Below are 26618 nucleotides of genomic sequence, written 5' to 3'. Positions count from 1 at the left end.
GGGATGGGCAGCTGGCTCAGCCCTGGACAGGGCCTGGCAAGGGGTGCCAGGGACCCCCGGGGCAGGGCAGGGCTGTGGGCCCGTTCCCCCCCGCGCCCTCTCACACACCTCCCCGAGCACAGCAGCAGCCAGAGCCTCCCCGTCCCCACACTCCCCCCACCCCATCCCAGTCCCCTCCCGCTCCCACGGGGTCGCTGCGCGCCGGGCTCTCGGTATGAAGTTTTATTGCCGACATGCAGGAGTAGTTTTGATGTAGTACAAAAATAATGTCTTTATACAAATTTTTTTCCTTTTTTTTTTTTTTCTTCTCTCCTTTTTTCTTACAACAGGCTCCTTCCCGCAGCGCGGCCCCTCCGCCCGCACCCCCCAGCCGCTCCTGCCCTCCCCACACCACCCCCTCTTCCAGTTTGCTTTAATACAAGTGTGATTTACTGGCGATGACCGGTACGCAGGAATACTGGGTATGATACAGCCTTGCAGAGTCCCCAGAATATTGCTTTAACTTTGGGAAAAAAAAAAAAAAAGATAAAGAAGTGGGAGCAAGACAGGAGAAAACCAGATGGAGAGAGCAGGGCCCCAGCTGGAGGGGGTCGGGGCCCCAGGGGTGCTCAGGGGCTGGGAGGTCCCTGCTCTGCTGCTGGTGGCACAGGGGGGGGTGATGGGCACACACCAGGGTGTGCCAGGACAGACCTACCATCTTTAAAATAAATAAGGCTAAGACTTCAGGCTACTGGCTCAGCTGGCTGGGGTTGGTGCAACTGTTCTAGTCTGTATTAGTGTTCACAATTCCCTGCCTGCCCACTGCCAAGCAGCTTTGGCGAGTTTGCAGGCAGGACATAATGCCCGACGCTGCCAAGGAGTTTCAGGTCAATCCCTATGTCCCCACAAAGACACCTGGAGGTTGGCCCAGGCTAGACGCAGTCTGCTTCCCCAGCCTGGGGCAAGAGAAGGCAACACGCTACAAATAGATCTGCTACTCGCTCCCTGCCCGTGCTCACCAGGGGTGGTAGAGCTGACCCCAAAAAGCAGGACCAGCACCTACAGCCAAGGCCGCAGCAGCTTTTCCTGTCGCTGCTCACACATTGCCTTGTGCCCAGCCCAAGGCTGGCAGGAGAGGGTGATGCTGGAGCTGCCACGGGGCTGGGAGCAGCCGGGAGCAGGGGAAGGAGGCAGCTGAAGAGCCGCTGCCTTGAGCAGGAGCCCTGGCTGGGGCACTGTGAGCCCTGTGACCTCTGTGTGAGAACAGTTCATCTGGCAAGACAGGCATCCAGTTCACAAAATGAGGCTCAGAAACAATCCTTCCTGTTCTCAGCACAGGCAAACGCTCTTCCAGTGGCATTAGGTGACAAACCGGGACATCCTTCTCCCGCCTCAGCACCACGCGGGGACAGCAGAGGCGGCCCCAGGTTTGTGTAGAGAGGCTGGGATGGCAAGATAAGCTAGGGAACAAATACAGTAGAGACTTCAGCCAGCCCCTTCCTAATTCTAGGCAGATTATTTTGGGAAGCTTTTTCACATTGTAACTCGTATCTGTACCACAACTGAAGTGTGAAAAATGCTAAATCAGAATTAATGCAATTTTAACTGCATCTTAGATAAGCTACTGAAAAATAAGATTAAATCATACATCCTTATGAAACTAAAAGAATCGGTGAAAGGTGGGAAAGAGGTCAGAGGCCACGTCAGGCCGAGTCCTGCAAAACCTTTGAACTGCAGACAAGATCCGATCTTTGCAGCAATCGCCTGCAAGGACGACTCTCGCCTGAGGCAGTGGCCGGGCTCTCCGGGCAGCTCCCAGTCACACCGGGTAACCAGGCAGCTGTTTGTGCCGCTCACGAAGGCCTTGGCGCGCTGCAGCCCACACACGGCCACCGAGGCTTAGACAACACAGCCAAACCAGGTGGCACATTAAGGACAGAAAAAGATTTGATGCAGATGAAGGGAAGTGGGAGGTTTCAAGAAATTCTTCCTTTCAAGAAACCCCGATAAATCTAAGCTTATTCAAACCATATGGAGCGAATGCAATCAGCCGACTCTCCATACTGCACAGCCGCAACTCTTGTGCCAGCAAACCAGCTTCACCCTTGGTAGTCTTCTCCTTTCCCGCAGGCTTTGCTCGATCCAGAGAACAGCATGGTTAAAAAGACCAGAGAGGTAGATTACAGTCATGATTAAAAGCAGATTAGTCATCTAGGCTTCGATTTAAAAAAGATTCCAGAAGATGCCAAGAAGTTGCTGCTTCCAAAACTAGCTTTTTCAAAAGTCTTCTCCCTCCAGAGCGAGTGTGAGTGCGTGTCCCTGAACAGAGCTCAAAAGAATTGCTACATTATTCTCCATCACGGGACACCGGTATTGCTGTTGAGCTGTAGTAGGCGACGTGAAAGGCAGACTGCAGGATGGTGCTTGTGCTCTCGGATGTGTGGGAAGCTACTTCCGAAGGTACCTCTGGGCCAGGATAGCTGCGTCCAAAGGGTTCATGGGCTGGGCGTCATGGCCCAGGCGTCGCACTGGGGGGATGTTCCCAAACTGCCGCTTCTGTAGGAAGCTCTTGGCCTCATGCAAGGTGTTCTTCTCCTCAGCCAAGAGCAGCTGCTGCCTCATGTAGTTCTCGAACTCGTACTGCGAGCACTCCTCCGTCACCTTCACCTGCCAGAGAACCATCCCGTCAGAGCCACAGCAGCAAGCAACGGTCCCATAACTCCCCTCCGATGGTCCTGAGCTACCACGGGATAACTGGAGTCTTAATGCAAGAACTGGACCTGCTGCCAGACATAGACAGGACTCCCCACGAGTCATTAGTGCCACCAGGAAGAGAGGTCTGGAAACCTCAGTGGCTCTGTCCTGACACAGCTCATCCCAACCCTGCCAGATATTCAGTGGCTGCAGCTGTCTGACCCCAGCTCTCACATCCCCCCCGAGCCCAGCGGAGGGGATTTCTGACAGCAACACCAACCACGGCATCGCAGGCAAAAGCTCCCACAAGGCTGTCCCTAGGCAGTGAGGTCACCGGCCGTCACTCCCAACATAAAATATGCTGGCAAGAAAACAGGATGCTCGCTCCCATCACAGAACTCACCGGGGAGCCTGAGCCAACACTGCTACCTCTTCCCAGCTCTCCCAGCGCATGCGAGCTCTCAGCTGCGTGCGAGGGAGCGAGCGCTGCTCGGAGAGGAGCAAGCTGCCCCTCAGCCAGCTCCGGGGCCGGCGAGCTCACTTCCAGGCAGCACGGCCAGCTGGATGTGACTCCTCATCCCAGCAGCATGAGCCTTTCCTTCCGCTGCACAAGATGGCAATGGATTCGGCCACTTTGTAGAGCAGCCACCACAGCTGGGTCCTCACCATCCTCCCCTCATCAGCTCGGGGGCTACAAGGGGCTGCCATCTCTTTCCATTACAGACAGACTTGGCACAGAAAAGCAGTTCCGTGGAAAGGAAAGTAGGAAAACCTACCTCTTGTGGGTTTTCAGGGTTAGCCACTTGGTCATCAATGTCTGGCACCACTTGCAAAGGGCCACTCAGCGAGGACATAGACTGCCTGGGGGGAGAGCACAGTGTCAGGGACCCGGAGCACAGCCCCGGGCTCGCCCACCCTCACCAAACACCCTGGCCAGGGCAATCCCACCTGACTGGCCATGGCTGGACACCAGAGTGTGGCACAGCACTGTCTGGATGCCACACTGGCTACTGCTACTAAAAGGATGCTATTCCAAATTCAACTTCCCTGGTATGAAATCATGTTATAATCCCCAGAGCCGCTTTTTGGTTTTGTTTTTAAACAGGATGTGGAACTTAAACTCTTGCATAGGTAGGAGAGAAAACAGCCACAGCTCCAAAAATCACAGACTTCACTGCTGACTCAAGAGGCAGCACAAGAACTTCACCCGGGCATGCTGTGCAGCACAGACAGAAGGTCACAGGGCTGACAAGAGAGGGCTGCACCAAGCAAACATTGCTAGGATCCATTTCTGCTGGAGTGTGCTACTGGAATCTCATCCTCGTTGGTTCATGCCAGTCCTGGAGTCAGATTTACCCTCAAAAGGCATCCCCACCCCACACCTGTAGTGTTCCCACCTGTAATGGCATCTCCTGCTCTTCCCCTCTAGAGATCTCATGCCTACTTAATGGATAAAGCAGGGCTAATTACAAGCTTGCAGGAAGTGTCTGCATTTGGCTGCATCTGTTTGTACATGTAAGATATTTCTGACCATTAGACTTTCTTTAAAAATCAAATCTGGAGAGCACGAGGGGGGCACAGCAACAAAGGCCCTCCTGCGCCCCAGTACTGTTTTGTAACGTTATTGCCTTACAGACTCCAACCTTGGTCACAATGACAAGCATTTGTACAGGCCACTCCGGCTGTATCCATCAGCAGCCACCAGTGGTTGAGACACAGGATTTAAAGACTTTTTTTGCAGTTCTCACAGATCATCCTCTGGTGTCCTGTTTGGCAGCAGTCTGCTGGCTGCAGCTGGAATAACACAGCCTGTGGCTGGAGACCCCATGTTCCCATCTCTCTCCTCACATAGCACATACCATGATGCTATGATGGAGCTGAGAGAATCCAGCACTTCAGAAGCTGTCAGACGCTGCTGCGGATCCAAGACCAGCAGTTTTCGGATCAAGCACACAGTGTTTTCTGAGACCCGTCCATCCCTGGGAGAGAGAACGCATGGTGAGCCCGAGTGCCAGAGGTGGGCAGAGGCAGCAGCAGGATGGACGTGCTGGGAGCACAGGTCAGGAACTAGAGGAGCCACCATTGCTCTGACCAAGACCCCAGAATTAACCAGGAGGTTGATTCCCTGTCCCTGCAGCATGGGGCCTTTCTCACTTTTGCACAAGATGTCCCAGCTCTGCTACTGCTTCCTTGGTGTCTACTGCATACAGTCTTTGTTCTCATTACTGCTGCGACCCTCAGGGGCTTCGAGTGAAGCCCCTGCAGCTCCGGCTGTCCCAGTAAGGCCCAGAGCACCGCCCACACAGGCACTAAGAGAAGGGCCTCCCCGGGACAGGCTGTACTCACTCAGGGATGGTGTACTCGGCAGCCTTGATTTTGCGGAAAAGCTCCTGAGGTATGCTGTCGTAGAAGGGGAACTGGCCATAGAGCATGGTGAAGAGCACCACACCCAACGCCCACATGTCACTGGGTTTTCCACGGTATGGCCGTCCTGCAGGGAGCAAGGAGAGACAAAAGCAACAGGCTTTATGACACTGCTCACCTCTGCAGCCCACCACCAGCAGTAAAGGCACTGAAGCAACCTCTGCACGTGATCCTTTTTTCTAAGCCTTAATCAAAAAATGCTCAAGACTTCCTATCGCAAGACACTAGGAACCTCTTTCAAAGGTGCATCCTCTGTGAATAAGCACATTGTTCATTTCCACACAGGTGTCTTCCCTTTCCCTACAGAGCAGGGTTATCCCCGCTGAATGGCCTTGATGTGATCCGAGAGCATCAAGTAATCAGAACCACTGCATACTGTGCTGGAGTTCACACTTCCCCCCCTCCGCCATCCCTGCAGACTGTCACCACCAGAAGCCTCTGAGCCTCGCAGGCTCCACAGATGCACCTCGCTGCGAGTCCGGGTCAAAGAAGAAGAGAACTTAAGGGCCAGTGAGCACAAGGCACAGGGAGGCAGGAAAGAAACCCTGAGAAGAGTAAGTGCTCCTCAGGTGAAGAATGGCCCAAGATTAACGCCAACCTCACCACCCCGGCTGCACTGGAGCTTTGCGTGGAAGTGCAGACTAAGATTCTCCACACCCAGCTCAGATTGAGCCCATCAAGACGGGACTCTGCCTCCGGGACAGATCCAGCACACGGCCACTGGAGCCTGCTGGGAAGCCGTGGAGGGCGCAGGAAGGTGCCTCCCCCACACAGAGGCATTCCCAAAAGCTGCTGCAGCCCTAGCATGCCCTGGAGCCGCTCGATGAAATGCTGCTTTAAAGCCCCTTCAATTGCACAATAAATCAGCAAACAGCACCATGCATGAGGGTCAAAAAATTAAACTCCAGTGCTGTACCACAGCATAGGACTGAGGGAATGACTTCCTCTGACTCACGCAGTGAGTCACTGCTGCAGCATTTGTTATTTGTACTAATTATTCTTTGCTTTATATGCTCAAAAAAGGCACCTCTCCCTCCTCCTCCAGCTTTTCCTGCGATGACATTTCAGCAGCCATAAAACGCAAGCCATCTCTTAGCAGAAGACAGCTTCTTCTGGACCTAAAACAATGATTAATTCTTCAGGCGTTTTAGCTTCCTCTTGCACAGGAGCATCAGCGATACAGACAGAGGGATGCTCAGAGTCTGGAGGTGGTGGTGAAGCCTGGAATGTCCTCAAGTAACTTTTCCCTTGATGCCTGGAGGGGAACCGCAGACTGAGCCATTTTGGAACAGCATTTTCAAGAGCTCAGGATCAGGCTGCACAGACACCCCACGGGGAAGGGCTATTCGCAGAGACATCAGAGCCGGAGTGCAGTGCGATTGCACCCAGTCAGTCCAGGTGGAGCTATGCAAGATGCAGACCTGTAACTAATGCTGCTCCTTGCAGGGTCTCGAACAGCCTCAGCTGTCAGAGAAGTCAGCAAAGACAGCCTGTTCAGCGCCTCGTGGTATGTGGACTACAGACAGGCCAGTCAATCCACCAACAAGAGCGCCATTAGAGGAAATGCGGGTGCTCGCAGCTGAGCCGTGCTGGCAGGGAGGGTAAGAGGGCTGAAGTCCAGGACAGAACGGTACCCCGGACAAGCAGGAAGGAGCAGCTCCATGGAGCCTTTACCAGAAACCAGCCACTTGAGCTGCAACTGCTCCAAGCTCCTGCAGAGCAGTTGGCTCGTATCATCCATCTGGTTACAAGGGCCTCAGGATATCCTGCAGAACAGGAAAGGCCTGCAAAAAAACACACGTTCCACCTCCCCGCCTGCCTCTGCTCCCTTCCTGGCTCAGTCCTGCCCAGGAGGGAAGCAGCCTCAAACCTGCCTGGCAGATCACGTCGGAAGCACTTAGCTACATTTACTGCTGCCGCCTGTAAACCTGACAACAAACTTACTGAGGGGAGTCCACTGGGTCTGGAAATTTCAAGACCAGCTCCCTCCGAGCTGGTTTCTGAAATACAATAGCTCAGGATACCATAAACGAATAACTCAAATCTTCAGAGGTGTTTTCAGTATTCTGGATGTTATCCTCACATAAACAAATGCAATAGACTGGCAAGGATTCTGGCTTTCATGCTGGCTATATGCACACCAGCGAGTGGTGCTGCCCAACACACTGTTGACTTGTCCAGAAAACAGTTGGTGCTGATGACCTACTGCCCACAGTTTTAGGCAGTTTCCCATCATCCTAAGACTAGCTTGGCCCTGCGGACGGATAACCCTTAGCAGGTGGGATACATTATGGGTGATCTTGGACTGCATCCTGCAGTTCAGCTCCATCCAAAGGGAATTTTATCTGTGCTCACAAGGAGTACACCGCAACGTGAGCTAATGCACAATAACTGGAGTCTACATAGAGAGATGCTTCAGATGCACAGTCCCAGCTGTAAATGCACCCTTCAACATAGTCCAGCTCATATGGATGAGAAGAAAAAAAAAAAACCCAAAACAATTCCTCGGTAACTACACTGACAAACAGGACAACCACTGCCTGCTCAGCTATTGCCAGCACAAAAGCTAGTACAGTAGCAGACTTTAGAGTTCATGGAAGAGAAACCTCCTGAGGCAACTAAATAGACAGAAACCACATCTGTTTCCGAAAGTCCCATGCACTGGAAACAGTTAAAAGGTGGGAGGACGTTAGGGAAAGCTGTTCTTTGCCAAATTTCTGCTTAAGGCCTCTGCTGGAGACAAGGCATAGGCCAGACTGCTGGAGACAAGATACAGCCCAAACAGACTGCTGGTCTAGCCTGGTGTGATCATTCCTTTATTTTTAAGTAACTCCTCTCAGTCGGCCCAAAAGCCGCCCAGAGGGTCAATAGTTCCCTTCTGGAAGCAAGCAGCAGCTGCAGCAACTGCTCCTCTTAGCATACGGCCTGGAATAAACTGACATTATGGTGGGATTTGGACCAATTGCCTCTTAGGCCTAGGGATTTACCTGCAGCTTAAATGAAGCCTCAGGAACAAGATTCAGACATGGTAAACAGAACATCTTGTCTGCAGTCGGACTTATTTAGGAACAGGCAGGGAGCTTTTAATTAGCTTTGAAGTTCAGACCAGCCTTAAGAAAAAAGTTACACTCACTCCTTCTCTCCATACTTTCCCAGTTGGAAAAAACAGACCAAGTCTCATAACTGGCCCCTAATTAAGAGGCTCTCACAGAAGGCAGGTTACATATGGGAACAGCATTAGGTGGTTTTCATTTATTGTCAAGAGCCACAAATAAATGAAACGAGTGTTAAGTGTGGGGGCTGTGAACTCCCGCTGAGGGCTTGAAGGGGATTGCTTACCACTAAGCACATCTGGGCTGATGTAGGCAGGACTCCCTCGCTGGTCTTTCAGCAGGTCATCTTCACTCACAAGGTGCTTTCCGAGACAGAAGTTTGTTATGGTTATTCGATGAGTCCTGGGGAGAATCAGAAGGCATCAGTGAACAAAGACCTGCATGAGTCAAACAGCACAAACAGAGGAAGTTAACACCAAAACAGAGGTGTGTCTATGGGGCTTTTTGGGAAGCTTGAAGTACTGGGAAAAGACAAGCAGAGCTGTAAGATCAACTCCATCCTGATGGGGAGGGGTTCCACACCTATCAGTATGGCTTGTAAGACTCTTACAGGGGAGTAAGAGAACCTCTTTTACAGCTGTAAAGTCTACATCCAACCTGAGCGGCATGTGTAAGCGTGGCTGTAAGCCCAGGGTGCTCACGTAACTTGCCCACCTTGCAGCCACACAGCTGCCTTTTGACCAGCCTCCCAGGAGTCGACTGACAGCACCCTAGCCAGCAGCACAGCACCAGGATCCGCACTTTCGTGCTTGCTGACCATTGTAGGGAGTGTTAAGACATTTATTTTAACAGCTGATTCTCCCCTACGCTTCCCAACTACCATTTCTAAAGGCATCTTCTCCACACAACGTTTTCTGGAAGCTGAGGGGAAATACCCTACAGAAGGACAGCCCTATGCCTGCCCGCTGTGCACTGTTTGCTTACGCGTCACCAGCAGATGAGCTACAGGACCTTTGATCAGATTCAGTTTAAGCACTTTTGCGTTACCCAACAGTCCCACAGCAAGAGTCTGGTGGCAGTATTACCTGATCTGCAGGACTATTCTTCACATGAAAGTATGCAGAACAAAGTCTAATCAACATCCAAAAAACCCCCTACACTGAAGTACTTCAGAAAAGGTGAGAACTGCAGGTACACGCAATTTCTGTATTAAGATACCCCTACTTCCCTGTGGTATTGCCAGCTCCAATTAATGAATTTTTCCAGGGAAAGTGAGCTCGTTACAAAATTACTACCACATTTAATCTTCCATGTCACTCAGATAATTTGGATTTTAACATACAACTTAAAGAACTGAACAGAAAAACGGTCTAGAAAATTTCTATATTCTAGAGCCTGAGAGCATGAATTAAGTCAGTCAAAATAACCAAAAAATATTTCCAGCAAATCTAACAGACGAGTGAAATAAAACCAAGTGTGGGTTGGCAACAGAAAGTTGATTATTAAGACAGACAGACTTGTGTTTAAGAAGTGTTAGCTTCAACTGTCAAGAGACTTCCCTGGCTGAATAACAATCTGCAGGATTTGTTAAAGATTTAAAAGACTAAGTGTTCTAAAGGACACTAAAGTGTTCAGTGTTGCTTGGTTTTATTTAGTCACTGAAATTTCATCTAATCTGTAATCATCCAACTACTGCACTGGCTAATTGGAAACCTTGCGAGGCCTTAACGTCCGCATCTTGCGGGGGACAATGTCTGAGGGATCTTCATTAGCCCAGGGTGTAACACGCCTGGTTAAGACTTTGCAGGGATGTGTAGCTACCTTCACTCCCCCACCAACAGAAAAGACCTGGCTCTTTTGTGAGCACAGCTGGAGCACAACAAACATTTCTGATCAGCCCAAATGACTGGTCCTCTCCATGGTGATCTATTCTTACGCCTCACCCACCCTTTCATATGACTCACTGCTATAGAGGCTACAGTTTTTCCTCACCAAGGCTGATGGTCTTGCTAGTAAAAAGCAAAAACATAGCATGTAATGCAAAGAATGACTCTGGCAAGTGTGTTCACAAAACTTCAAATACCTCCCCTTCCCTGCTAGTGGGGGCCCCTTGTGCAGCTCTATCAGTGGGATGCTCCACTGCACGCTTTCTCCAGAAAAGGAGGGAAGCTCTGGGTGGATCCTTTAAAGCAGCAACCTTTGTCTGCCTCTTCCTAGCAAGGAGGAGAATCAAAGCAGCAAGCAGAAGAAAAGAGATTTGTCTCAAAGCAGCTCTATAGAAACGACTTAAAACAACTTACAGGTGGCCCCGAAAACCACTAGCTGCTCTGTGTGTGTGTGGGAACCGAGAAGTTCAACCTCAGCAGGTAAAATCTGTTTGCTTTCGAACAGTATTAGGGAGGAGAAAAAAGCAAGCTGTGACCACAGCGAACCTGCGTGCTTTGTACAGACTCTGGAAGTCTGCAGACCTAAAGCCTTCCGGTTTTTTATTCATTCCACAGAAAAACAGACAGTGTGAGAAGACAATGAATTCCACTCATTCTTAAAGTTAGTGCAAAATACTTAGCCAGTAATGTAATATTGAAGGACACGGCAGAGTATCTGAACTGGAACTAGTTTGCCAACTAAATAACTACATAAGCCAAGACAACTGAGAAAACTCCAAGGAGCCACCAAGCCAAGCGCACGCTGCCACCTCTCACTCATGCTGAACTCATGCCCCACTGATGCTGTTCACTCCGCTCCGGGAGGGCTGGTCCCTCCTGTGCCTGCACAGCATCCAAGACCTGTTGGATGTCAGTGCATTATAAACCGAGGCTTGCATCAAACCAGCTAATGGGAACAAGGAAGCTATTTCAAGCACAAATACACAGACTAGACAGAAGAACTTTTGTTTAGATAAGTAAATATTTTACTGCTAGCAAAAACACAGCAGTGCAACAGTCAACGATTTAACACTGCTGTGATTATAGTACAGACTGCAGTGTTGGGAATTCCTTTAGCATGGTAGAAAGTGAATTATGTGAACAGAACCACTTACACATTTTAATTTTTTTTTTTTTTAATATACAAAATAAGCATTTCTCTTGCAGGTTTCTGAATTACTATAAAATTTAGTTTTCAGAAGTTAGAACCCAAAAAGAAGTGCTGATATGGGGTCACTAAGCTTGGTGGAAGAGTGAACTATCTAGGTTGGGCTCAATTAATTTTTGGAGATTAACTCATGTAACTTTGAACTGGATTTGTGTTTTTGCGCAGCCTGCTTCCATTTCCCTCACCCTTCTCACAAGAGAGCACTCTCAACAAGTGCTGCCTTCGATTGTGTTTCTAATAGAAATCTGCTTCAGGGAAGAAACACAAGACAACTGCCAGAACAGCAGCTCTCCAGCAGACTTACCTTTTGTTTAGCACCATATTTCCTAGTTTCAAGTCTCTGTGCACAATATTTTTCTGTAAAATATATAATAGCATAACATGAGCAAAAGCGTATTTGTTATAGAAGTATAAATTCGATACTTGGACAAAAGCACTAAGTATCTTTTGAAATCATGTCATCTTCATTCTCAGAAATAACCTAGATCAAGGTTTCAGGTCAGGTTGCATCCTGGGTACTTCGTGCACTTCATTTTCGATTCTGGTCAGAAGGACAGAACAAGCGAATTTGCTACTTTGAACACACAGACAGACTTGACTGAAACTAAGAGGCCTGAAACTAAAGTGTCCAGGCTCAGTAAGACCAATATGATGAACATTTCCTCAAAAGATATATGCTTCGTTGCTCTGCCGAGGAAGGATGGGTGTCCCTTGTCACAGGGTAAGGAGTCAAACATCGGCAGAATCTGGTTTTGTTACAATAATTTCAAGCTAAAAATTTTGAGATCAATGAGCTAGAGGTTCTGATCTCAGAAATCAATTCTTACATTGTGATTTATTTTGCTTCAAAAGGAAATAGCTTGAAGTGTTTCCTGCATTTGATTAGCCTCTGCTCTCCTCTTCAACCATCCCTTTCTGAGGTTAGGTAGTTAACCTGATCTGCATTTGTCCAGCTGGCCCCTCTCCACAGTCAACAAATGCTACCTTACCATTGAGAAACTTGAGGGGAGGGGAAGGGAATGCTCTTTTATGGCTTGCAGCATGAGGTCTTATGCAGACCACTGTTACAGGGAAACAGCTGAAACATCCATGCTCTGCAACCTTGCCACTGCCTGCACAAGGAAGTTTTAAAACATCTATTATACTAATGTGGGAAAAGTATTGCAGCACTGAAAGGGATAACAAAGATCTTACCTTATGTAATGCTTCTACCACTCGTACCACATCATAAAATATCACTACCGTCTCCCGCTCACTGAGTCTCTTCTCTTTAATGACATAATGCTGCAGATTGATCAGATCTGCTGTTTTGTCACTGAAATCATGAGCACAGAGACAGTCTAACACAAGACAAATGCGCTTCTTCATTTTTCTGACCATTCTATTGGCTTCTAGATCTTCTATAATTTCACAAGCTCGGTCCTACAGGGAGGCAAACAAATGAGCAATATTTTAGGGAAGCTATCCGGGCATTTGTACTTAGATACAGAGCACTAGAGAATAACTAACTACATGGTGATCTCAAAATAAGCAAATGCAATGATAGTGCTTGATCTCTGCCCTGAGTTGGGATTTCAAAAAGACGATACATGATGTCTACTTAAAGAAGCCAGAGACAGTCTATGCTGTTTGACTTTTGGACATGAGGAAAAATTTCTTTACCAAAAGAGTGGTTAAACATTGGACCAGGCTGCCCAGGGAAGTGGTTGAGTCACCATCCCTGGAAGTATTTAAAAGACGTGTAGGTGAGGCGCTTAGGGACATGGTTTAGTGGGCATGGGGGTGTTGGGCTGACGGTTGGACTTGATGATCTTAGAGGTCTTACATCCCACTTAACTCTCAAAAGCCCCTCCCACAAACTTGCTGGTTTGTAGCAGCAGCAGCGGTTAATCTCAGCAGTGCGCTGGTAATTCTTTACACACAAGAATGGGGTCAGCACGAACTGTACGTTAAACAAAAGCAGCTCAAGCCAATAGCAATTACTGGCATTCCCCCAACCTGGATGGTGACCAGCGGTACCTGAAAGAGCCCGTGATGATGAACCACTCCTTCCTGGTTGTGGAGCAGGGAAAGGAGAGAATACTCTGTGTGCAGCAGCATCTTGCCCTGTCGTTCCTCCTGGGTTTCTATTCCTTTATCGCCCCTTTCTTCTAAGGTGAGAATCTTCAGGAAAAGGTAAAAGACCTTTACAGCTCCCAGAAGAATCCAAATGCCCCCAAATCTCTCTCACATTTTAAGTATTCACATGTGTTTAACAGCTGATGTAATCGCTCTGATGTTTGCACACTTGCCACAAACCTGTTTGAACTAATGTCTGTGCAGAATGCATAGCATGAGCTTGATTAACACAGAAAAGCTGCTCAGGTGGCTTTTTGCAAATATCCCAGGTGATTTTTCCCACTGGATCCACCCCCATTTCAGCCACAGCAAAGCAGATCAGAGGGCTCCAGGAGAGCAGCACAGCAGCCACAGAGGCCTCGTCTCAGGGCTAATCTCAACACCAGATCTACGTCTGGCAGAACTGCCCCGCCGAGGGGAAGTTCCAGCAGCCATTTCCGACAGTGCACCAGTTCAGCCTACACCACACACTACTGCAAGCACTTCTGTCGCGAGAGCTGAAGTTACAGCCCTGAAGACCTGGAAGCCCTGCAGTTTGCTTACCTTTAGCTGATAAAAGTCATCTGTCCCATCCTTTCTTGCCAAACACTGAACAATACTTGGCACAGGGGAGTTACCTAAACGTGGACCTAACAGCACAAAGCAAAAACAGACTTGTTTTCCTTTAAGCAGCAATGACTAATTCAGGGTTACATCAGTATGCAAGTGTCACGCAGTTTACAGTAGTTTAAACTAAGTTCCTTTTTTTCAGGAGACTAAGTGCATTTCCATAAATTACAATCTAAAGAAAAAAGTAGTATTGAATTCAAACCTTTTGGGACAATGTTTCATTTGTTCACTGGAGAAACATTTAACAAAAGCCCACACAAGGCACAGCTGTTTTCAGAAATTCAAATTTCTGCATGCCTGAACCATACGGCTTTTACATTTACTAGCAACACCCATGGCAACTGCTATTGCCACACCTCTGAACCCAACTGCCACCTCTGCAGGGACTGCTCAGGTATACAGATTAGTCCAAATTTCAAGTTAACATACAGTCTCCACTCTTCAGTTTAAAATCAATGAGCTTCCAATCGATTATCCATTGGTTTCCACTGAAGTCCATCATGGTTTTGACAGTTTATGTAACTAGTTCTGAACTAACAGCTATTCTAGCAACTCTCAAAAGGTAGCAGATTGGTCTTGCCCTGGCACATACCACTTATAATGACCATTATTAAGCTGCCTACATGCTGATTTGACAGCATATTCCAGGCAAGGAGGGTTGAACCTCTCCCCAGAGCTCTAACCAAAAAGCCCCCTGAATGAATTTGCTCTTTAACAAAGTTTAAGAATGTAGTTAAAAAAAGAAAAAGAAAGGGTAAAAGCAAGGGCTCATATTTATCTTAAAAGCCATGCCTGCCTTGCTATACTAGCATTACAAATCTCCTTAGCTTGACTAGCTGCAGAAGCTCTAAGGGCTGCTGTTCTGCCACATCGGGTGAATTGCACTCTGAGGTAAGACGCTAAATTACACATCTGCTTTGCCTCATTTCATAGTGCCTTTTATTTTCAGTTTTGCAATCAGTAGCTACCTTGAAAACTGAAGAAGAAAACCCTCCCTGCTTACCAAGTATAAAAGGGCCCGCTCTCTTGGCATTATTTCCAGAAATCCCTGTACAAAGAGCTTTTGCCTTAGTGGATGTTTCCCCAGCTCCTCTGTCTGATGCTCGCCGCTTCATCCTTGGCTCTTGAAAGAGAAAGAAGATCACGTTTGATGAGCAATTGAGTTAATTTCTTATACTATCCCTTATTTCATACTGGAAGGCTTTCACCTACTGATGCACTCGTGTCTCTGCCTACTTGTGTTTCTACAAAGAAGCTATGGCTCATTACTGATAGACCAGTTGTGGGTTGGAGGCCTAATGCATTTTTGAAGGTATAAATCAGCCTCGTTATTCAAAGCAACATTTCCTAGAACAGTTGTTTGAAAGACATAGTGGGAACAAGTCAAAATAATTAAAGCTTGTTTTACAGCAAAAACAAGTTTGCAAATTAACATATTCCAAAGAACTCTGAAAGAAAGTGCCTGAGTTATCCTTTTGTATGGGTGTCTACTTCTGATTCAGCCTATGGACTTTTGTGGGTTCCTTCACCGAGGACTTCCCACTAGGCATTGCAGCCAGCTCAGCCAGTAACTCAGAAGACTCCAGTCTGTTCCTCAAACAGCCAAGAATGCACAAAACTGACCATAAAAATGAACAATATCTTTCACCTTTCCCAGCAAGGGCATAGAAGACTGAAACATGTTCGTTACTGTGAGATTCAGTTAAACTAACAATGATTTTTTTCAAAAATGTATTTTTAGTCTTAAAAGAAGTTCCCTCTCTCTCTCTCCTTGTACATCTTTAGGCTCTGTTTTATTATGTCTTCATCTATCTATATCCAGTGCAGCTGGATGAGTTGAACACCTGAAATTTGAGACCAATATATAAAGCTATCACTTCAGTCTCCACGTGCAGGAAGCAATGCTTCGTTTAGAATTAACACACTATTACCTGCCTTTAATGGACACTCCAATGAAAGGAAACACTGTGGTGCCAGTACACGTGCTCTCTTGCACTACCACTCCATGCAAACAATTTAATCTATTAAATTTAATCTATTAAATTTAATCTCATGCTTTGCACCCAAGTATTTATTCAAGGTCCTCACAGCACTACCATTCAGCACAAACAACTAAAAGCTTGACTAACTCCTATTTATCCAGGTATTGCAGAAAATCTGATTTCCAACACGCATTTTCTGCTGCTCATAAATCTAAAGAGAACTTGAGGCAGTATTGCAGAACCAGTACCTAAAGAGCCAAATATATTCAAGTCTCTGCGACCAAAACATTTCTTCCCCAAAGGAAAGTCTCATTTCAGTTTAGCAGGAAAAGAACCCTTGTAATTGCTGCCAGGCTAGCCTTCACAGGCTGCATGCTCACTGCAAGCATAAATCAGCTCCATCAGACTGAAGCTGTTTCCGATACACCTCCTCTTCACCTTTATCTCTTGGAAAATAGTTTCAAAGACTTTCACAAATATCTAGACATTAAATGCTCGTGCTCTAACATTTCAAAGATATTTTTTTTTTTAGGGGGGGTAGGGAGAGGAGGAACTAAGCACAGATCCATTTTCTTACTCTGAGCAAGTCAAAACCAAGCCCCGGTAGTCTTCCCTAAGAGGTTACTACAGCAGACTGGGAAAATATTTTTGGGTTGTACTTATTTGTTTTTAAAAAAGTCCCAGTGTTTCACCATGTAAGAGACTGATAAATCACCACACTTTGAATGAAGTTTACCCTCTGGCAGTCCCACCCTTTCTGTGGACACAAGCATGATCTCATTGCATTAATTCATCTAGCAGTACCTGTCACCAAGATTGGAGATAGCAGGAGAGATAAGGTGAGAAGTCTTGCAGCAGACTTTGCATCCCTGCACTACCAACTTCCACCAGCCGTTCAGATCTCCGACAGAGAAGTGTTACCAGGCTCAGCTAGTTGAACACAACCAAGTCCTGAGCCCCATATGCTCCTTGTTCTGTTCATTCCGCATCCCTGACCTAATATTTGATTGTGCCTTATAAAATTCTCCACTCCTTGCAACATCATCATCCCTGCTGGAAACGTATGAGTAAGATTTCCACTGGAGAAACCCCACTGCACAGAAACTCTGAGATAATGACCGTTGTGCAATCCCAGCTGGATAGGAATCACTGGTGCAAACGGCGTTATCGTAAACAAAATAATCTGAGGACTCACGTAGTTCAGCATCAACTGTATCTTTACTCTTCTTCCAAACTAGGTTTTCCAATGTCTCAGGAGACTGGAGTCATCACCTTGGAGAAGGCTGGATGGTCGAAAGGTCGAGGACTCTGTAATGTGAAATGAGATACACTTGATGCTGTGGTTCTGGATTATTCTTGATTACGATAACGTGGTATGCATCAAAACTTCTGCAGCTTGAAACATCTGTGTTTATTTTGGCTTAGAAAAGGCCTGAAGCTCCTGATATCGCATGAGAGAATAAAAGGGCTCTTGAAGTTCAGTCTCCAAAGAGTCACAGACGCATGGCCCTGCACAGCAAGACACACACACAAGCGTCAACGATCTCAAAGGGCATTTTGTGATGCGAGACAGACCTTCAGAGCAGAAACAAACACTTTCTCCATTTTAACCTCCACCACGTGGTACAAGCTTGCCTGTTTTTAATGGTATTTTAAATACACCCAAGTTAGCAATAGTGCCACAACAGAACTTTCGCCACTGGAAGCCATTTTTAATCACAGTAAGAGTTAATGCTTAAAGTTTGGACTTGAACAGAACAATTTCTGCAAAAGGCAAAGAATAATACATTGAGTTTTATTCTTATCAAATCCCCACTGCAAGGTAATTCCTCTTTACAATTTATATTCAGCCTCTTAAAAAAATCAAACTAATTCAACTCAAATTCAGTACTGCTTAATAGTTCATCTAGTCCCATTTAAAAGGAGAAATGTAGGATTTAAATCAGACACTCTAGAATTTAACCTGTAGCACCTCTACCAAATGCTTAAAGTTTAACCCTCAGATATTGCACGTGTTATTGCACGTGTTATATATTTGTTAACCCTAGCTGGTTTACTTTACCAGTATCCAGTTAGATCAACTTAAAAATGCAAAAGGAACATTCGGGATGCAGGAGCCAAACTCCCAACACCACCCAAAACACAACGCAGTATTATCACCTGGTCCTGGGGCATCTGCAAAGGCTGCTGAAGATCCTTCTGAATTAAAGTACTGAAGCTATTAATACTTTAACAACGTTCAGAGCCTGCTCCAGGTAGCAGGACGCCCCGGCCAGGCAGACCCGTGCCGACGGCGCACCGGCAGCCCGCTCACCCGTGCACCGGCTAGCTAGCACTTTCAGTATGAGTCGTCTCGGCGCTGAGAGCGAGCGGAGGTGCCCCAGCCCTACCGCAGCTTAAAGGACATCCACCAACTTAAATATCACAGCTCCAACACAGATACTTGTAAGAGCAAGCAAGAAAAACACCAACATTAATAGTTGAGTACCCATTTAAGACAATCCTCTGCCACTCACGGCGCTGTCTACCCAGTCTCCCTGCTCCCTGCTCAGTTCCCGCTGCTTGGGCTGCACCACGAGAGTGGCAGAGCCCACCAAAGATCTCAGGGGCCCTCAGCAGCACCCAGAGGGTTTGCATGTGAGCACTTCAGGTTCCTCCGAGACTGGAATGAAGGTTGGTACGATGGAAGGAAGGTCCCAGAGCAAAAGGAAGAAAACCAGAGGCAGCTGCTGTGAAAAAGCAGGAAGACTGTTCCCTTTTCTGCACATTGTGCAACCCCGATTAGAGCAAGGAAATTGGTCAAAAGGGCACGGACTTCCTTGTGTAAGTCTCCCGCAGAACAAGTGGCCATCCACTAGGCATAGGGCTAAAAATGGTATTTTGAGAGAGGGCTTAAGGAAAATCTTAAAACAAGAACAGCAATGCAGGAGGCTCCCCCGCCCTGCTGAGCCAGCTGGTGTTTTCTACCTGCAAATTCATTTCACCTCGGCTTGATCTGGGCTGATGCAAAGCTCTGATTTCAAGGGGCTTCACTACTAGAAGTACGTGCAGCATGAAGCTGGTATCGCTCAGGCACCAACAGCTGAACTGTATCGTGGAAGAACAAGCTTTAAGTAAGTTTTAGACAAAAGCCATAATAAACTGGACAGCTTAAAATGACTCTGCAGCTGTAAGAGGAAATGCGAGGCCACAGCAGCCCTTAGTGCTCAGAGCTGGAACGGGACCCATTGCGAGACAGGGGCTCCCGTCCCACGAGCAGCGTGTGCTGAAGCCATCTGCCATCCCGCCCGCAGGCCCCAGAGCATCCCCAGCCTTGCTGCAGGCACCGCCGGCCCCTGGACACGCGCTGGCCGCAGGAGCCCCGCCAGCCCCGCGCGGCTCAGCCGGAGGGACGCTGGCAGCGTCACTGCTCCTCTGCCTAACACGTTCAAACAGCAAAGGAGCTGATTCTTTGTGTGCTGCCTCTAGTGCCACTGGAGCAGCTGAGCCTTCCCAGGACAGGCTTGCTCAGAGCACACAAGAGGGGATTACTGCATGGCACAAGGATTTCCTCCTCACACACAATGAGCAGAGGGCAAATAAGCAGTAAGTGGAGTCCCACACGCGAACTGGTTACACTGCAGCACAGCTGAGGTTTAAAGTGACCCGAAGTTGAGAATTTAGAACATTTCCATGAGAGGTGGCGAGCCTTGTAAGGGCAAAGAGCATCTCCCCAGCCCCTGCAGCAAGGCCTCTGTCTACAGGCAGCCCCACAGACAGCCGGGACTCTCCAATTCTTACGACTGAAAAAAAAAATTATTTTAACATCAGCAGGATCAGTCTCAAGAGAGAGCATCCAACATTTCTGCAAAGAACCAGAACAAAACCACTTATCCCTTAAAACACTCCATCCTAAGGACAGGACCCTTAGATACTGATGTGGTGGGTTCACCGCCCCCTCCCCCAAAAGCCAAACTGTACAAACGGAATCAAACCACCCCCGCTCCCTATCCCACTATCTGTAACAAAAATGGTCTCTCTCACACAGACAATGAAGTTACAAGTCTAGCACAAAAATTCGTTACTTAACAATTTTAATGTGATGCATGCAATGTATCAAATATCTTACTGGAGAAGTGTCTAAAGCTTCTTACTGTGCTAGCTATGACTTTAATAGAATTATTAATCAAATAATTTGGAGACTAGATGTAATGTCTTTTAATTACATAGCTTAAGGAAATTGTCTAATTCCTGAATTACTGCATGATGTTCCAGTGCCCGGCATAACAACAAAGAAAAACAAAAGAGGAGGAAACTGACCTTTTCATCTCAGATTAAAGAACAAGCAGGCCCTGCAGTCCAGCAGCCACAGCTAATAGCTGGAGCAGGAGAAAAAAAAAAAGTACCTTTGGGGTATAACAGGATTACTCAGCAGCACAGAAACTAGTTAAGACACTGGAGCAGCTGATACAACCTCCACGACGCTTTCTGTTGTTTTATCTTGCAACAAGGGGACAAAACGAGTTAGCTGGTATTTACACTTTCTAGTGTGATGACTGGTGACCCCGAAGGTGTCCTACCCCACTGCTACAAGCGAGCTGATCTCTGCAAGTAAGGCAATAGGATGAGCTGGCAGCTGGGAACCAGCAGCAGATGACGGAGCCCACCAGTGTCTGCTGGAAGTTCAGGGCTATCGAGGACAAGCTCCTTCAGCAAGGAGCTCGTACCGCTACAGGAAACTTGCCTCTGGGAACCCCGGGTGCCACAGGAGCAGCTCCCAGGCAGCCGAAGGAGCTGAGCTGCGGCTGCTCCCGCTCGCCCCACCGCCAGCACCCCAACACTTGAAAGCTGCCTGTCGCTCCTGACCTGGAAACGCTGCAGATGGAAACAAGACAGGGCTGCGCGGGAGTTGCAGGCAGGGCTGCCAGGCTGCCGACTCGGGCGTGCGCACAGGACAAATGAATCACCTCTCCCCGCAGGCTTCGTCACGGGCTCGAAACCTCCACGGCGGAGAGGTGGCACGGCAGCCGGGCCCGCCGGGCGCTCAGCCGCGCAGGGAGGCGCGGTATTGCTCCGTACTCATGAATGATCCATCTCCCACCCCGGACAGGAGAAGACCTGCCACCCAATGCAGCAGCATTTCTGCCCAGCTTTCTCTTCTGGGAACCAAATGCTGCGGCATTTGGGACAAAGCTGGAGACCCGGTCCAAAGGTTTTTTTGTCCTGCTCGCCCTGTCCACTCTCCTCTCAGCCCACACAGGCCTCAGCTTTTGCAAAAATGCAGCTAAAAAAACTGATTCAGATGAGCAATATCAGGCTGCACCTTTTACCACCTAAATAACACACTGGGCAGTATTTATCAGTGGTGATTAATCAAAGTTCACATTTAAGCCTGACTCATGGCAAATTCCAGCTCATGAGAAGTGATGTTGGACATGACCTAAAAACCTACAGGAACGCTAACATTAAATGAGTAAAACCCCTAGTATGGTCCAGCTTCCCAGCACAGGAACAAGCAGGTTGGTATCGCTGCGAGAAGCAGCAATCCCAAAGCGTTGCCACACGCCTTCCCCGGGCAAAGCCGGCTAGGGACAGCTCAGACCCGAGTCATCAGCGCTCCCAGGGAGAGAGGCTCGATTCCCATTGGAAAAGCTCCCCTGAGAACAGGCGGAGTTCAGATCAGCCAGGCCTGCGAAGGAGTCACTGGCTGGGGGATTACAGGGAATGTTTGCCGGGCAGATCCCAAGCAAAGCAGGCACGCGGGAAGGAGGAGCTGCTGCAGCCGGGCACAGGGGCAGCTGGGGTGGGCTCCCCTCCCTCTGCAAAGCACTGTGGTAGATTCACTATACAGGAACATTAACTTTACCAAAGGCTTTGGAAGTTTAACCATTCTGTAAGAGAAGTAATAATAATAATAAAAAAAGCCCATCGGATGACTCAGAGCCGCCAGTGCAACCCATGTACCGCTGCACGAGCCCTTCCAGGAAGGGAAGCCTTCTCCAGAAACAGAGGAGCCCTGACTCAAGAGATTTCTTGGAAACGTGCAGAGACTCATTCAAGCTTCTTCCCTAAGCAAGAAGTTCGCTCAAAACCAGATGCAGAGTTTCTCTGACCAAAGGAGAAGGAAGAATCCCGCAGCGCCGGTGCGGCATGAGGGGCTGGGGCACCCCCACGCCGTCAGAAGGCACCTGGTAAAGTATGAACTTGCCAAGCGAGCTGTGCTTCGCAAGCTGGGAGACACAAACACCTCCAGCAGCCCCTGCTGAACCAACCCACCAGAAAACCTCCTTCCTCAGCCCAACTTGCCAAGTAGTTTAATCCCGGGTACGTGAGCAAGGCACAGCCAGCACTTGAGAGGCCGCAGTGCTAAAAGGGACCCCAGTACACCTTGCCTACATCCCACATCTAGCTGTGGCTAATCTTCAACTTCTCAGGGACAAAAAAGGCTTCCACAGGCCAAGTCATACATCAGGGAAAGCAAATTCCTTCCTGGCCCCCCCAGGCAGCCAGGGAAACTCTGAAGCACAGGATTCCAGCAACGTAATTACAGTGCAAGCAAGCAACAAGCTGGGCTTTCTTTAAACCCTTCTGATGCATCAACACATGAGATAGCCAAGGACTCATCTCTGGGAGTTCCCTGTTTGGTTGCATAAACACCAACTTCAGCTTAACCCTTTCGCGCTGAAGCACAGGCCACATCCACCAGGAAAAATCCCCGCTCCAGCCCAACATCCTCACGGCAGGGGCACCTACAGCAGGGCACAGCGCAGGAGAAGAGCCTGGAAACCCAACTGCAGCACTCTGACAGCACCCGAGACTGCACTGCTCTCCCAGCACAGAGCCCAGCGCACGAGTTCCCAACCTTGGGCTGCTCCCGTGAAGTCAGGCAGTCATTACCTTTAAAATCACCGTCAGGCGAGATATGTATTATATTACGAGATTTTATCTTTCATTTATAGCTTATGTTACTATGTACACTTAATATTCCATAAATCCACTGCAGCCGGGCTTTCCTCATGCGCACAAAGATTACTGCATGACTCACACACGTGCTGACACTTTCTTTACAGTGAGGTGTGGTTGCTGTTTTTAACGATAATCTACTCATCTAGCCCTACCTAGATAGAAAGAAATATATTTAAGTTATCTACATATACTGCCGTGCTAACGTTACTATCGTTTGTAGCATGAAAGCACACTGACAGACACCGTAAGTTCACAAATGTGTACCCGACTAACAAAACAAGACTGTTTCACATAGACAATTACAATGGGCACGGAGCCTCCTCCGGTCTAGCAAGAGCTCCCAGGCACGAGTGAGGCGCAACACTGTACAAGTCCAGAGCACCTCCGAGCCTCTGCAGACAGATAACACATCCCTTGTTTAGGCTAAGCACAGCAGGCAGCCCAGGCAAAATCAATGGGGTTGTCCTTAATCAAGCAGCAGCTAAGTGCCTACAAGGCTTCCCTCTGTGTGGTTTCAAAAGGAGATGATTCTGTAATATCCTGAGGATAAAAAGCAGCTGAACACGAGGGTGCTTTTAAGTAATGCGATTATGTGACCAAACCATCAGCGCGGATGCCACAGAGAAACAATAAAAGGATTTAGCACAAGCACGCCAGCATCAGGGAAACACGTCCTGCACCTCGACTGCTACCGGCCCGGGGCTGTTTGCCAGCAGGTAAGCCTTACTCCGCCCCATCCCTCAAGTTACACCCCACCTGGGCTGCAGGCACCCTGCGAACCCGACCACCCTCCACCAACTCGCGTCCCTTCTGCCCCAAAGGGAGCCTGCCGTCCCGCAGCAGGCGGGCGGCAGAGGCGCGGTAGCTCAGCCCCACCACACCGGGCACTGGCCTCTGCTCCGACTTCTCCACCTCCCTCCGGACACGGGATTACAGCCCGAGACTAGAGCCTGAGACGCCCAGCACACCTATACATAACAGTATATGTTAGGCCTACACATTAAGACCCTAAACTAGCAAAGAACCGAATCATCACCACCAGTGCAGCACATTCGCATCCACAGCCACGGCAGGAGAAGGGAGCAGCTGGCCAGGAACAAGACAAGCCCCAAAGCCCTCGTGTCAGGGAGAGGAGCAGCGGGGCAAAGACGCCGTGCCATGGGCTCCCTTCAACAGCAGCGTGAGACCTTTAACGCTCTCACGTACTGCGGCAGTGAAGCTCCCAAAGGCCACAGCCAAAGCCAACAGGTAACAGAAACAGGTTTGGAACGCAGGAAACCCCAAAGCGTGCCTCCTTATCTTCTTCAGGCGAGCTCGCGCAGCGAGGACGGGACAGGTTTCTGTAGCTAGCTCCAGCTGTAGTGCTTTATGGTCTTACTCATTCTTACTTAGAGGTACAACCTTCAGCTACTCACTGCTGAGGCACATGAGACTCCTCCTCAGAACAGAGGTCTGAAACCAAGAAATTCCTGCCCAGACTGAAAGCGAAATCGGCACCAAGCGCAAGCGGTTTGCTCCCTCCGCGAGCCCCGAGCCCGTCAGCGCGCCCCAGAACCAGCTACGCTGCCGGCGAAGCCCACCTCCCCACCAGCGCTGCCACAGGGAAGACAGTTAGGAAGGAGTTTTACCAAGCGGCATTTCTAAACCCAGCCGCGCACACGCGCCCCGCTACGCAAAATCCCACCCTCCGCTGGCGAGCGGCCTGCGGCCGGTGCACCGGCAGCACGGAGACCGGCCGGGCCGGGCCGGGCCGCCCCCCCGGGGAAGGCTCCCCAGGGCGGCCAGGAGCTCCGCGCCCACACGCCCCGGAGGCCCTCGCGGCGGTCCGAGGCCGTCACACAGGCGCGGGGACCGGCGCGGCGGCCGCCACCGGCGGGGCCGGGAGCGCCCGGACGCCGGGGCAGGGAGCCCGGCCTCTCCCGAGGCCTCGGCCGGGCCCCTCCCGAGCTGCCGGCGGGCTCCGCCGACCCGGCCCGGCCGCGGCCCCGCCAGCCGGCCCGACGGCACCCGCCGCCGGGAGAGGCGCCCGCCGGGAGGGCGCTGCCCCGGAGGCCCCGCGGGGCGGCCGGGCACCCGCGGGCTGCCGGCCCGGGACCACGCGGCGAAACCTCCGCCGGGGCCCGGAGCAGAATTAGTAGGAACGAAGCGGTTCCCCCGCAGCGCCCGGCCCCTCAGCCCCACACGGACGGGGCTGTCGGCGGCGCCTCCCGGCCGCGGCGCCCGGGCTGCCCGCCCCCTCACACAGCGGGACCGAGACCGAGACCGGCCCCGGGACCCGGCTCGCCCGCGCCCGCCCCCGCTCACCCATGGCCCCGGGGCCGGCGCGGCCGCCGGCGCCTCCCGCAGCCCACGCCCGGCCGCGGCCTCCGCTCCGCTCCGCGGCGGCGGCCACCTGACAACGGAAGTGACGCACGCGCCACCGCCCCCCGCCGCCGCCATCCCGCCTCCTGGCGGCCGCCGCGCCGCCGCGGAGATGGCGGCGGGGCCGCAGGGAAGGGGAGGCGCTGATTGGCCGGCTGAGCCAGCGCCGGCTGTGATTGGGGGAGGGCCCGGGGGCTGGGAGGGGATATTTGCGGCAGACTTCGATTGGTTGAGGCGCGGAGACGAGAAGGAGGGAGGCAAGAAGCGAGGGCCGATTGGCTGAGGCGGGACGACTCCCTCCGCCGATTGGCTCCCGCTCCGGCCGGCGCTGGACGCCAAGGGGGTCGGTGGGCACGCGGGAGATTCGAACGCGCCGTGATTGGAGGAGAGGCGGGTGTTTTCCCGGCGAGCCCCGCCCGGGCCGCCCGCAGAGGCCCGGCCCCGCAGGGCGCCGTGCCCCCGAGCCACCCGCGGGGCCCCCGGAGCCGCCGCGACACCCGGCCCCGCTCCCAGCAGCCAGGCCCTGGCCGGGGCACCGGGGCCCCGCCCCACAGCGGGGCCAGCCCCGGCGGGACAGGAGCGCGTCAGGGCCGGGCGTCCCCGGGCTGGGCACTCTGCTCCCCAGCCACCCCTGCCGCAGGAGGCCGCCAGGGCCAGGCCTCACAAGTCCCCGTGCCGGCGCTCCAGCCCCCGGGGCCCTCTCCCGAGCGGGAAGCAAGCCCACGGCATCTCCGCGAAACCCTCCTGCCCGAGCAGCCGCCCCGGCGCCCACGCAAACAGCGCCGCGCCCGTGGCTGGAGGCGTCCCCAGCCCGCCCCCGGCCGTGGCAGGGACGCGTGGCCCCTATTCACGCGCGGTTCCTTACACGTGAGCTCTTAGATCACCCCAAACGCCACCTTGCTCGGGGGACAGCGAAGCAGCGGGGCTGCTCTCAGGGTGGCCCCGGAGGCGCCGACGGCTCCAGCGAGGCGCCCGGGCCCAGAGCTGTGCAAGTCGCACGCACCGGGGGAGAGCCACCGAGCTCCGTCTCAGAGGCCGGACGGCACTGGGTAACAGAGGGATCCCTGTAGAAACAGGATGAAGTCAGCTGTTGACTGTGCAGTGCTTTCGGCAGACGTGCAGTGGGCTGGGGAAGTGCTGCAGAGCTTTGGGGAAGGGTGACGGAGGAGCGGGGAAGCGGAGGAGCCAGCAGCAGCAGCAGCAGCATTCCCCATATCCTGGGTGAAGCACCTTCGTGCTTTTCCAGGCAGACGGTGCTGCCCCTTCCCCTCCGAGCTCAGCCCCGCTCCGCTCTGGACGGATGTTCATCTCGCCCTCTTCCCGTTAAACACCTTCAGAATGGCGGCTGTCTAGCAGGAAG

At 50.7% G+C, this 26618-nt stretch overlaps 1 protein-coding gene across 3 annotated transcripts; it reads right to left on the bottom strand.

The window, feature by feature from the left end:
- Nucleotides 1–398: 398 nt before the first annotated feature.
- On the bottom strand, nt 399–26140 carry STK40 (serine/threonine kinase 40). 3 transcript variants are annotated; one of them, XM_076357290.1, is made up of 12 exons: nt 26124–26140; nt 17148–17260; nt 14974–15093; nt 13905–13990; nt 13263–13406; nt 12438–12665; nt 11548–11600; nt 8437–8552; nt 5020–5164; nt 4533–4652; nt 3450–3534; nt 399–2646 (listed from the first exon to the last, which is right to left on the bottom strand). In XM_076357290.1, exons 3-12 carry the CDS (start codon nt 15083–15085, stop codon nt 2428–2430), a joined length of 1308 nt encoding a protein of 435 aa, XP_076213405.1. In that variant the 5' UTR covers nt 15086–15093; nt 17148–17260; nt 26124–26140; the 3' UTR covers nt 399–2427. The 3 variants fall into 3 exon arrangements, with proteins under 3 accessions (XP_076213405.1, XP_076213402.1, XP_076213404.1); XM_076357287.1 differs by lacking the exon at nt 26124–26140 and adding an exon at nt 25202–25258; XM_076357289.1 differs by lacking the exon at nt 26124–26140 and adding an exon at nt 18113–18196.
- Nucleotides 26141–26618: the final 478 nt, after the last annotated feature.

Source organism: Aptenodytes patagonicus, chromosome 21 (assembly GCF_965638725.1).
Source record: "Aptenodytes patagonicus chromosome 21, bAptPat1.pri.cur, whole genome shotgun sequence".
Lineage (NCBI taxonomy): Eukaryota > Metazoa > Chordata > Aves > Sphenisciformes > Spheniscidae > Aptenodytes > Aptenodytes patagonicus.
This window is presented reverse-complemented; position numbering and strand designations above follow the sequence as displayed.

Bases quoted from the DNA above. Each gene is read 5' to 3' on its own strand.
- STK40 (XM_076357290.1), bottom strand. From the start codon at position 15,085: ATGAAGCGGCGAGCATCAGACAGAGGAGCTGGGGAAACATCCACTAAG. The intron at 5,165-8,436 runs GTAAGCAATCCC...TGCTCCCTGCAG, and splicing joins CAGCCCAGATGTGCTTAGTG to GACGGCCATACCGTGGAAAA. The intron at 2,647-3,449 runs GTAGGTTTTCCT...GTTCTCTGGCAG, and splicing joins ACCCTGAAAACCCACAAGAG to GTGAAGGTGACGGAGGAGTG.